Here is a 13025-nt window from a genome sequence, read left to right as displayed (position 1 = left end):
AAAAAAAAAAAAAAAGAATCTGCCTGCCAATGCAGGGGACACGGGTTCGAGCCCTGGTCCAGGAAGATCCCACATGCGGCGGAGCAACTAAGCCCGAGCACCACAACTAGTGAGCCTGTGCTCTAGAGCCCGCGAGCCACAGCTACTGAAGCCCTCGTGCCTAGAGCCCATACTCCGCAACAAGAGAAGCCACCGCAATGAGAAGCCCGCGAACCGCAACGAAGAGTAGCTCCCGCTCGCCCCAACTAGAGAAAGCCTGCACGCAGCAACGAAGACCCAACGCAGCCAAAAATTAAAAAAACAATTTAAAAAGTAAAGTTGATATTATAAAAAAAAATCATCAAAAAAATTTTTTTGGGAACCCTCTTGCACTGCTGGTGGGAATGTAAATTGATAACAGCCACTATGGAGAACAGTATGGAGGTTCCTTAAAAAACTAAAAATAGAAATAAAGAAGATGTGGCACATATATACAATGGAATATTACTCAGCCATAAAAAGAAATGAAACTGAGTTATTTGTAATGAGGTGGATAGACCTGGAGTCTGTCATACAGAGTGAAGTAAGTCAGAAGGAGAAAAACAAATACCGTATGCTAACACATATATATGTAATCTAAGAAAAAAAATGTCATGAAGAGATTAGTGGTAGGATGGGAATAAAACACAGACCTACTAGAGCATGGACTTGAGGACGTGGGGAGGGGGAAGGGTAAGCTGTGACGAAGTGAGAGAGTGGCAGGGACATATATGCACTACCAAATGTAAATTAGATAGCTAGTGGGAAGCTGCCGCATAGCACAGGGAGATCACCTCTGTGCTTTGTGACCATGAGAGGGGTGGGATAGGGAGGGTGGGAGACGCAAGAGGGAAGAGATATGGGGACATATGTATATGTATAACTGATTCACTTTGTTGTAAAGGAGAAACTAACACAGTATTGTAAAACAGTTATACTCCAATAAAGATGTTAAAAAAAAAAAGATATGGGAACATATGTATATGTATAACTGATTCACTTTGTTGTAAAGGAGAAACTAACACAGTATTGTAAAACAGTTATACTCCAATAAAGATGTTAAAAAAAAAGTGATTTAAGATAAGCTTGTTAGGAATGTTCTCATTCATTTTAAGATATGTGAGAGCTTTGTGAATATACTTGGCCTGGAAATTACAATATTTAGTTGACTATTAGAAAATCATTGTATGGATAACAACAAGGTCCTACTGTATAGCACAGGGAATGATATTCAATATCCTGTAATAAACCATAATGGAAAAGAATATGAAAAAGAATATATATGTCTAACTGAATCACTTTGCTGTGCACCTGAAACTAACACAACATTGTAAATCAACTATACTTCAATTAAAAAAATAAATAAAATAGAAAATCATTGTCGATAGGAAAGACTACATGTAATTAAATAATTATGCCCCCACTAGAGGTACCAATGTATTTTGAAACACCACACTGCAACATTTACCTAAAACTGGTTATATTTTAAGAATGGTTCCCAAACATCCAAGGCTAGTTAATTTATGCAGAACTGTTCGCTGATTTTATTATACTTGAAGCGTTGGCCAAAGAAATTGTTGATAATGACAGTGGTCTCGTGAAAAAACAAAAAGAAAACCAGCTAGAGAGAGGATAATGAAATCTGTGCTTTTGTGAGACAGACGTTGTGGGTACTCAGTCAGCTCCCGCTGGATCCTGTTACTGGCCCTCCTCGCTTCTGGGCGCCTGTGACTCTCACAGGAGACCGCCCTGGAGCTACAGGGGCCACTTTGCCTACTGGTTTACTCTCCCCCTGGGCAGCCCCAGCCCATGGCCAGTGCAGGAAAAGTGTGAAAGCCCAGCTTCCTTGCCATGAGCTGAGACAAACTCGGAGGCAGAACTTCCACTCCAGCGTTCCCGGTGGGATGAGGCAGAAACCAGCCCCTGTAAGAATGAAATCACCCTGGGACTTGGCTTCTCTTTTCCCTGTCGACTTCCCCTGAGAGCACTTCTGTGATAAACCACTGGCACAGGAATCCCTGATTTGGAGTCCGTTTCTATCTCAAATTTCAACTTCTTTAGGGAAAAATATTAGTATAAAAATTTTTTTCTGATCCTATCAAGGATGCAGCAGGATTTATTTTTATATACAAGTCAGTTATGACATACATTGGTGTTAAAGACACTTTACATATTTAGCAACTTAATGTTAGTTCACTGAGGAACTGTGACGGACTGGAGGATTAGTGACAACTAACAGTATTCAGGTAAGTACATTTTATATCCGTGATATATAAACGGACAATCTAGATCTATGGTCTGCAGAAAAAGGGCTATTCCTGGAAGATCAAATTATCGATTAAGTGGTGGCTTGGAGAAATGCAGGATTCTGAAGGTCATTGGCTCCGAAGAGGAATTTCACTCAAGCCGTCACGACCGAATAGACCCTTTTGTTCCTCTACAGAAGTATTTATGTCTACAAAGTCTGATCTGCACATCCATGCTCTTGGAGTACTCCTTCTCCCCAGGTGGAACTGGAAAAATACTGACAAACCCTGGGTGTACTGTTTGACCTACTTTACAGATGACAGAATTTACACTTAAAGGCCACACTGCAGAGTATTAAGGGTAGGTCATGGTGGCGACCACTAAGAGCCCTAGAAAGTCAAAGGAGTCTTGACTAATCCAGGTACCCAACCCCACTTAAAGCCTGTTCCAAATCTACCAGACCTTGAGATGAACTTCTATTTTACTAAAGAAGGCAGTGGCTTTTCTAACACCGGGTGACATTCATGAAGAGTCACGTGACGAGAAGCACCATTGTGAAACAGTGAGAATGCTGTCGCACAAAGCATTTTCAGAACTTCAGACGTGTTTTACAAATCACATAAAAATAATCCATGATACTGTGGCATAATTAGACATATTAATTTCTACTGTTCCATCAGGAAAGCTTTTCAGTTGGCAGCTAACAGCTTTCGTGGTGGTTTCTATCTTTGGGGTTGGCCCCTCTTGGTCTTGTCCTCAGCTTTGTTCTTTTTTTTTTTTTTTTTTTTTTTTTTTTTTTTTTTTTTGCGGTACGCGGGCCTCTCGCTGTTGTGGCCTCTCCCGTTGCGGAGCACAGGCTCCGGACGCGCAGGCTCAGCGGCCATGGCTCACGGGCCCAGCCGCTCCGCGGCATGTGGGATCTTCCCGGACCGGGGCACGAACCCGTAACCCCTGCATCGGCAGGCAGACTCTCAACCACTGCGCCACCAGGGAAGCCCTCAGCTTTGTTCTTGATCTGACTCTGGGGGCCTCCAGTTCTCCACTGACTGACTATAAGAAGAGAGAAGAAAAAGAACAGAATGGGGCATAGAGGGGCAAAATCTATGAGCAGTCACTATACCAAGAATGAACAAATTGGAGAACTACTAAATTGGGAGGAGGGGCTGAGCATTTAAACATTTTTCATTCTAATCACAATATTATACTAGATGTGTTGACAGCAATGGATTCTAACAGGTCCTCCCCACAGAATCCAACTGGGAGCCAATGAGCTGAATTCTTTAATGTGGATGATCATTTTTTGAATTTTCCTTTCTGATAAGTGAAATTTCCTCGCTTAGTTAATAATCGACCTCTGGAACCTAAATAGTATGTTCACGGTCTCATAGAAAGAAGTTTAGTGATTAGATGACTGATAATTACATTACCCATCAATTACTGTTTCCAAATCAACTAGGACTGCCAGATAATGAACCTCTCTCTAAATGACAATGAGAATTGCAAATAAATGAGTTCAAATGTTCATAGCATACCAATTAAATTAAATGATTAATCAGTTTCAGAGGGATGGTGAGTTGTCCTTTACCAGATTTGAGAGTGAGCTGTGAGGTGTGTTTTCTGACTGCTTCATTAAATTTGAGTGCTTTGATGATGAGTTTTAAAGGTACAGGCTAACTATACTACCTTTTCAGTAGATTTTTTTTTAAGGAAATTGATCAGTGTTTCCTACTAACAAGCTGCATTGTAAGTTTATTTTTCCTATATAAAAATGGTTGAAAACTATATGTATAGGGACTTCCCTGGCGGTGCAGTGGTTAAGAATCCGCCTGCCAATGCAGGGGACACGGGTTCAAGCCTTGGTCCGGGAAGATCCCACATGCCACAGAGCAGCTAAGCCCGTGCGCCACAACTACTGAGCCTGCGCTCTAGAGCCCGCGAGCCACAACTACTGACCCCACATGCCACAACTACTGGAGCCCGCGCACCTAGAGCCTGTGCTCTGCAACAAGAGAAGCCACCGCAATGAGAAGCCCACGCACCGCAATGAAGAGTAGCCCCTGCTCGCCGCAACTAGAGAAAGCCCGCGCGCAGCAACAGAGACCCAACGCAGCCAAAAAGAAATAAATAAATTTATTTATTTATTTTAAAAAACTATATGTATAAGGATATTCACTGCAGCATGAATAACAAGAGCTAAAATCTATGAACGCTCTAAATGTCCAGCCAACATTCCCAAGGCTGAACTGGAGGCTGGTGGTGGGCTATGGGCAAAGGGTTCCTGGGTAAAAACTTCCACTTCTGGTGAGTCTCTATGGGATCATCAAGATGTAGCTGGAGGCTGCATGTCACTTCACTCCTGGTGTCAGGCAGCTTGATGCTTCCAGGACAAAAACAAAGAATTGTTTTCTCTCCCAATGATGCGTATTTATAAAACTTGAGTATCCGGCAGTGGAAGCCAGTGGGAAACTAGGTCTTTTTAGACCAAAACCTTTATTGTTAGAAAAGGTGTTGTAGCGGTTCCTTCTTTTTTTATACTTAGTACTGTTGGGATACAACTCTTGTTAAAAACTTCTAAAAACCCAATACCAACTGGGCAAAGGAAGTGGTCATTACACCCTTTAAAAATCTGTAGCAACAAATACTTTTCTAATATGAAATCTAAACCTCAAATACACTGTGTGTGTGAAAACCAGACCAGATGCCTCATCTTTATCTACTGAGAAATACCACAAAAAAAGGAGAAAAGAATGTCAAGGGTTTACAGTAGCACTGTATAATAGAACTTGCTGTGATCGCCAGAATGTTTTCTGTGCTGTCCAATATGGTAGTCAAAGCGGCCACTGAGCACTTGAAATGTGGCTAGTGTGACCGAAAAACTGACTTCTAAATTATATTTAATTTAGATCTAAATTTAGTCACAGGTGATTAATGGCTACCGTATGGGATAGTGCAATTCTAATGTATTTTTAAGTAAATATGTCTGTTGTTTATAGGAAAGAAGCTGTCACATAACAAAGTGGCAGGTAAATTGGTTGCAGAGTTGTGTGCAGATAATTGTATTTTGCCAAATGAATCAACTGAACCAGAGGGCTGTCTGTAGAGAATTTAAAAACAACAAAAGCTGATTAAAAGTCTGTTTTTATTATCATCATATGCTGACAGTTCTAAGCAATATCAGTGATAAAGTACCCCTCTCTGCCAGTGTGGAATGTAGTGGTTCCTGCTCCCCTCTTGGTATACAAACTGTTCTCCACAACACCTCAAGTGTGTACAAGGACAAAAGGAAATCAAATGGATTAGCCATTGGGCTGTTCACAAATACTTGGTTCTCCCTCTTACTGATGAGATTTCACTTCCCCACACTTTGAACTCAGGTGTAGCCTTGGGACTTGTTTTCAGACAACTTTCTGACAAAAAGCTCTAAAAGCCAGGGCATGCTGTATGGGAACCTGGCAATGTTCCAGGTAGTGGCTATTCCAGTAGCCTTGTTTCTGGAATGAGGACCATGACCAACCATCAATGAACATGTAGTTTGTTGAAGAAATAAACCTTTATTATTTTAAGCCACCGAGATTTGCGGGTTGTTTGTTACTGTAGCCTAATCTAGTCTACCTGACTGATGCAGTATACCTACTAATTTCCCTTAGGAATTTCAGAACTTAGAGATGGAATGAGAGCTTAGAATTGAAAGGATAAAATGAAGAGTTGAACTTGCAAGAACTTATTCTACATAAAGTCACCTTTAAGAAGCTTAAGAGCAGAGAAATGATGAAGCATGGCAGCAATAAGGTAGCAGCCACCCTCCAATTCATTTCATATGGTATGGTACTTAAAGGTGCATGGATTTTTGTTTTTATGGTTTATTTTTTAATCATTTAAAAAATGTATTTATTTAATTTTTGGCTGCATTGAGTCTTCATTGCGGTGCATGGGCTTCTCACTGCGGTGGCTTCTCTTGCTGTGGAGCACGGGCTTTAGGTGCGCAGGCTCCAGTAGTTGTGGCACATGGGCTCAGTAGTTGTGGCTCGCTGAGCTCTAGAGCGCAGGCTCAGTAGTCGTGGCGCACGAGCTTAGTTGCTCCGCGGCACGTGGGATCTTCCTGGACCAGGGCTCGAACCCGTGTCCCCTGTATTGACAGGCGGATTCTTAGCCACTCGCTACCAGGGAAGCCCAGGTGTATGGATTTTGATAGAAAAATGGACAAAGGATTACAATGCAAGGTCACCGTAAGGCAAACATAAGACTCTTAAATATAAAAAGCATGCTCGGGGTCTCCCTGGTGGCGCGGTGGTTGGGAGTCTGCCTGCCGATGCACGGGACGTGGGTTCGTGCCCCGGTCCGGGAGGATCCCACGTGCCGTGGAGCGGCTGGGCCCGTGGGCCATGGCCGCTGGGCCTGTGCATCCGGAGCCTGTGCTCCGCGGCAGGAGAGGCCACAGTGGTGGGGGGGCCCACGTACGGCAAAAAAAAAAAAAAAATAGCATGCTCAGCTTATTGAATTGGTTAGGGTCAAACTAGGCCATGCCACCATAAGAACAAATGTACCTAACTCAGTAGCTTAACAAAGTTTTCTCACTTGTGCAGGCTGATAGGAGTTGAGCAGCTTTTTCTTCCATCTTGTAGCTACGAATCATTGACCTCCATTGGCATACCAACTCTTGATTGCCTTGAAGGAGGTAATATATCACTTCTGTTCCCATTCTGTTAGCAAGAACTTCATTAAGACTCCTACCTAAATGTACAAGGCACCTGGTAAACATAGTTCAGCTGTATGCCTGGGGGGAGGGGGAGGAAGATACGGGGGTGTGTGTGGCTTTGCCTCTGCAAAAATAAAACTAGAGAGCAATATTATTCTTTCAGGCTGCAGAGCAGAATCTGTCAATACCCAACAATTTTTAACTCTGCCATTCTAATTCTAGGAATTTATCCTACAGATGAACTAAGATATATGTAAAAAACTTTCTGTAAAAGCAAGAGATTGGAAAAAATCTTAATCATCATCAGGGTCCACATTAAACAAACTTATGGTACATCCATATGATGGAATACTATGCAGTCATAAAAAAGAATGAGGAAGCTCTTCATGAACTGAGATAGAATAAGCTCTGAGATACATAACCACATGAAAAAAGTCAATGTGTATAATATCCTACCATTTGGGTAAAAACGAAAAAAATACATATGTATTATGTTTGTATATTTATGAAAATATCTCCTGATGATCAGGAAAAAACAAACTGATCACATTGCTTGCCTCCAGAAGGGGAACTGGGGGGATGGCGATGGGCAGGGAGACTTCTATTGTAGTCCCTATTTTATCTTTTGGATTTTTAGCCATGCCAATGTATTACCTAATCAAAATTTTATTTTAAAAAATATATTTATTTGGCTGCACTGGGTCTTAGTTGCAGCATGCGTGTGGGATCTAGTTCCCTGACCAGGGATCCAACCCGGGCCCCCTGCATTAGGAGCATGGAGTCTTAACCACCGGACCAGCAGGGAAGCCCCACCAAATTTTAAAATGTTTATATGGAGGATATGAATTCAGACTGCCACTGTGTGACCTTGAGCAAATTGCTTCATCTTTATGTCTGTTAATCGACAAAAGGGGGGTTAGAATCAGTGCCTCCATCTTGTGGGGTTGTAAGAAACCAATTGCTCTACTTCTGAAGAAAATTCTAATAGAATCAATTGGGGTATGTTTGAACCACCTGCTGATCTAGAAATATTTAAAAAGGTACAGCTTGTGAGGCAGTCAGGGAAAGCCTGGTGAGTTTTCCCACGATAAAGGCATTAGAGAGTGCTTGGTGTGTCTGAGAAACTGCAAGGAGGGTGGATGAGATGGAGTGAAGACAGCACTAGGTACATGAGCTCTCAGGGTGGGAGTGGGAAGACCATGGAAGGAGCCATTTGCGGCTTTAGTTTCCTGTGATCCCCTAGCTGCTGTGTGTAGACTACCTGTAGGGCAGCAAGCCCTTCTGGGAGATACGTAATGCTGACCTTCAGCTTGAATCCTCCCTCCCCTCCCCAAGTCGGCATCCTGAATAGTTGGAAAAAAACTTTTAAATGAGTTTTTCTAATTCATGCAAGGACCAAAGAACCAAGAGAGAAAAACTCGAGACTAAGCACTATACATTTTATTTTCCCTGAAATTCTTGACTGTTTCTGCCATGTTTTGTATCTTTTTGCAGGGTATTCGGTTTGCTTTAAAGCACATTATTAGTATTAGATCACAAAAGATAACAGGAGGTCCATTTGTTTGTTTAATAAGACGTTTATTCTATCATTATATATAGTTGAACCACCTCTACACACAAAGTAATATGGTTTAAGATTTTTTGAGTGGGAAGGAATTTGGGTCTCAAAAGGTTTTGCGAGCCTGCTACATGTTATTTGGAAATCATTTAAGTGGGCCTTTTAAAAGACCCCTGAAGAAAATACAAGGAAAATTGGTTTGCAAGAAAACCAGCCATTAGATTTCCAAATTAAACTACCTATTAAGATAGCAAACCAAGAACTGGAAAGAACTGGGGCAACTCCTCTTCCATATTTCCTACGCACTCAACTCCACCCTGGGAAGCAGCAGCTTAGTCTAGGGGAAGTCATGATGCAAGCAGAATGTGGTGGTACGCCCGACCACAACCGGTGGGTGGCCTGGCACGTTTGTGGAATGGTGAGGCTCTTGGGGGTAGTTTGAGCAGGGATGAGAAAAATAACTGTAGACCACACATAAAATCGGAAACCAATTGAACTTGTATTGACACCAACTACACGACTCATCTTAGTAGCCTTATGGGAATGGATAAAGTGGCTTGACCCAAGATAACACTGATTAGACTTAGCAATGTTACTTTTAAATAAAACCAACCCTATTTTCCCCAAGATGGCATAGATTTCATAATGGGTCACAAACTAATACTAAAAATAAAACATTTTAAAAATTTGATCCAAGCCCCTTCTATCCTCCCACACTTGAAAGGGACCTGATGAACACCAATTTCCCAATCTTAGCATAATTAGCTTACAAACCTTAGGGTTAAAAACTCCCTCATTTACCTAATGTTCAATTTCCATCAGTTTCAATATACACTAGTGTAAATACCATGACTATTTTGCATGAAGTTAAGTATTCTACAGATCAGAGTCACGGGATTGAACCAGGAGCTCCCACCTTTTATGGGAACTTCAGTGGTACCATCGAGGCCAAGGCAATTTAATTTAGGCTAACCAGGATTTGTTTCAATTTGTAAGAGAAACATCTTGCAACAGGTTTATTCAATTATCTTAAAAAATGGTGGCATTCCTTTACTTTCCGCCTTTTGGCAGCAGCAGTTACATATATGAAACAGCAAATTAAGTCTAAAAACGTAGGCCCTAGTCAACTTTTTCGGCATTATGATCATGATAAAGAATCACGACATCCTTCACATTTCCAAGGAAAACCCAATTTAAAGTCTGTCCTTGCCAAACTCCATAAAACAGCCACTTCAGAGTAAACCAGCAGAGCATTGCATCACCCCAATAAAGCTGTAGGTTTCATCACATGCACCAACAAATCTACATGGCTAGTTGCTGCGCTCCTTTTACAGAATTTTACACCTATTGTTACCAGACAGCATTTTAAACACGGACATATCAACTGCCTAATAAAGCAAAAACAAAGGCATTTCCCTTATTAGAAACAAGATACACCATCACTTAAAATCTTCAAACATTATTGCACTTTAACTTTCAGAATTTGACAACGCATTCAATGAAACAACCTGCAGACAACTAGTTTTAACAGACAGATTAAAAAACACTTTTAAGCAGACGAGGATGTCCTAAACTGTTTATTAGAATTTTACAAACATTACTTATATTATTAGCGGTAGCGGTGGAGCTGGAGAGTATTGCGCCTTCTCCAGGCTGCGCGGCGAGAACCACCGATTGTGTGGTGGAACTTGTGGCCCTTGCCGAGGCCGCGGCTCTTCCTGCCTGCAGACGTCAGCCCCCGCATCTCCCTGTGCTTGTGGACTGGTTTGGTGATCCACTGGGTGTCAGGGTTTCTTCTGATAGCTTTATGGAAGGGATCAATGAGGATAACCTCAAAAAATTTGTACGTAGAATCTTCACCCACCCAGTAAGAATTCAGGACCCTCAGGGCCCCACAGTGGCGTCCCGCTCGCTCCTAGAAAAGGAAACAAAGGCCCAAGGTCAGCACCCCACACATTCCCAGTAGCCAATAAGGCGGCAAGAATTCTCCCCAGAGGCAGGGACCATTATGATAAGGTAGACATACGTACTACGTAACACACATAAATATCCTTAAACTGATTTGCTCCCCAGAGGCTGGGACCCTAAGTACGGTAAGGTAGAGACTTACTATAAAACAAAGCACACAGACATGCTTAGATCTGAAACCGTTCTCTCTTACTGCCTCCTTACCAAACAAAACATGAATGCTAGTATCTGGCTAAAGAAATCTAGTACTCGGGAACCATGCATTTTTCTAGCACAATAGAAGGGTTAGCAAACTCTTACAGAGAACTGTGAAGGCCACGAGTCTCTTTCGAATGGTCTTCTTTGCCTTTTCTTTGAAACACAAACCCTTTTTAGTTCGTGGAGGGCAACAGGCCCCTGTTGCCAACCTGTACACAGAGCACAGCTTAACTGACTAGCGGAGAAAGACAGCTTCCTACCGAGCACAGGAAATCAGTGGGACGAACAAACACAGCTTCTCTAACACCTGGGGAGACGTGCTCTTCAAGACAACGTTTACTGCCCTCTAAAAGCGTAGGCTCCACGGATACACGCTGATCATAAAGCACTTTCCTCTACGTGAGCAAAGACAGGTTCCCAACAAAAACTGACAAAGTCCAATAGCAACTACTCGCTGGGATTAGTCAAAAACACGAAAAAAGTCACCCAACCCCATTTTAAACGCAACAGGGCTCACCTGGGTACAAACGAACCACGAGGAAAGGTGCCCAAATCCTCCTCCTCCTCCTCCTCCTCCTCCTCCGGGAGGCGGCCAACGCAAGCGCTACTCGAAACCCACTTACCTCGGCAACAGACTGAAGGCTCCGGGCAAACTTGAGCTGGTTGACGCCATGGTGGACGGGCTTGCCGTAAGTGGCGCCCTTCGGGACCGGGCGTTTGCGGCCACCGCGGCGCACGCGAACCCGATATATCACATAACCTATTTAGAGAAAAGGGCCACAGAAGGGCGCGAAGAACTCAGTGCCTTGTCTCTAATGCGCCGACATCGACTGTTATCTCAGGCCAGCAGCCGGGAGGCCCTGGGAGAGGGGGACGGCTCCCCGAAGAGCGCTTCCCGGCTTTTCCCGGGGGGCACCATCTCCTCCCGGCTTCCGCGCAGAGCCCGCTCACCTTGCTTGGCCTTGTAGCCCAGCCTGCGCGCCTTGTCGGGCCGGGTGGGGCGCGGGGCCCGGTGCAGCGCCGAGAGCTGGCGGTACTGCCAGCAGCGCACCCTGAGCAGAAAGCGCATCACGTCCGACTGCTTCTTCCTCCACAGCTCCTGGATGTACTTGTAAGCGCCCATCTCGGCTCACCTTGGACGTAAGCCAGGTATCAGAAACACATCATCCTTTTCACGTGTAACAAGCCCCCGTCCGCCCGCCCGAGTCCCCACCGACCACAAAGAAAGCCCCGATGATGAAGAAACGGCTCTGCACGAACGCGGGGCGCCCCGCACGCTGCTGCCGGACGAAGGAACCGAGCTGGTCCTGGGCGCCCGGGGGCGGGGGACCGAGGCGGGCGGCGCCCCGGGCCCGGCCTGCAGTGGTCTTGCCGGGACCCCCAAGGGGAAGGTGCCGCCGCCGCCACCGCCGCCAAGGGTTACTCCTCGAAGAAAAGCTCTCCCTCCCACCAGCCCCCCGGCTTCGCTTTCGGACGCCCCAGGCCCGGCCGCCCGTCCCTCAGCCCCCACGCCTCCCTCCCCTCCACGCTCCCGACTGCTTCTTCCTCCACAGCTCCTGGATGTACTTGTAAGCGCCCATCTCGGCTCACCTTGGACGTAAGCCAGGTATCAGAAACACATCATCCTTTTCACGTGTAACAAGCCCCCGTCCGCCCGCCCGAGTCCCCACCGACCACAAAGAAAGCCCCGATGATGAAGAAACGGCTCTGCACGAACGCGGGGCGCCCCGCACGCTGCTGCCGGACGAAGGAACCGAGCTGGTCCTGGGCGCCCGGGGGCGGGGGACCGAGGCGGGCGGCGCCCCGGGCCCGGCCTGCAGTGGTCTTGCCGGGACCCCCAAGGGGAAGGTGCCGCCGCCGCCACCGCCGCCAAGGGTTACTCCTCGAAGAAAAGCTCTCCCTCCCACCAGCCCCCCGGCTTCGCTTTCGGACGCCCCAGGCCCGGCCGCCCGTCCCTCAGCCCCCACGCCTCCCTCCCCTCCACGCTCTGGCCCCAGCTCGGATTCGCGCCGCCATCACAGCATTCCCCCCAGCCCGCTCCGGGGGCCGCCTCTCCACGCCCGCGCTGCCCCACATCCCGACCGAACCCGCGCCGCACAGGAGACAGGAGGAGCTCCGAGGTCGCAGGGTCCCCGAGGCTGGATGGCGGAGATGAAGAGAGATCCGCGGCGGATAGAAAAGCCAATATCCCACCACAGCCTACCTGATGGCTGCCGCCAAACGGAAAGGAAGGACCGTTTCTCCCACAATCCCTTTGGCGCTCCTCCTCCGCCTCTGCGAGCCTCCTTCCGGTGGAAAGCGGCGGCCGCGCAGAGCCTCATGGGCCATGTAGTTCCGGCA

At 45.7% G+C, this 13025-nt stretch overlaps 1 protein-coding gene across 1 annotated transcript; it reads right to left on the bottom strand.

Moving 5' to 3' along the window:
• Positions 1 to 8769: 8769 nt before the first annotated feature.
• On the bottom strand, positions 8770 to 12958 carry RPL15 (ribosomal protein L15). Its single transcript, XM_028490307.2, has 4 exons — positions 12889 to 12958; positions 11637 to 11818; positions 11309 to 11445; positions 8770 to 10434 (listed from the first exon to the last, which is right to left on the bottom strand). Exons 2-4 carry the CDS (start codon positions 11806 to 11808, stop codon positions 10129 to 10131), a joined length of 615 nt encoding a protein of 204 aa, XP_028346108.1. The 5' UTR covers positions 11809 to 11818; positions 12889 to 12958; the 3' UTR covers positions 8770 to 10128.
• Positions 12959 to 13025: the final 67 nt, after the last annotated feature.

Source organism: Physeter macrocephalus, chromosome 1 (assembly GCF_002837175.3).
Source record: "Physeter macrocephalus isolate SW-GA chromosome 1, ASM283717v5, whole genome shotgun sequence".
Lineage (NCBI taxonomy): Eukaryota > Metazoa > Chordata > Mammalia > Artiodactyla > Physeteridae > Physeter > Physeter macrocephalus.
The sequence above is the reverse complement of the archived record's forward strand: the minus strand, read 5'-3'. Positions and strand labels throughout refer to the sequence as shown.

Bases quoted from the DNA above. Each gene is read 5' to 3' on its own strand.
- RPL15 (XM_028490307.2), bottom strand. From the start codon at position 11,808: ATGGGCGCTTACAAGTACATCCAGGAGCTGTGGAGGAAGAAGCAGTCG. The intron at 11,446-11,636 runs GTGAGCGGGCTC...TTCTCTAAATAG, and splicing joins GGGCTACAAGGCCAAGCAAG to GTTATGTGATATATCGGGTT. The intron at 10,435-11,308 runs GTAAGTGGGTTT...TTCCTTTTCTAG, and splicing joins GCCTTCAGTCTGTTGCCGAG to GAGCGAGCGGGACGCCACTG.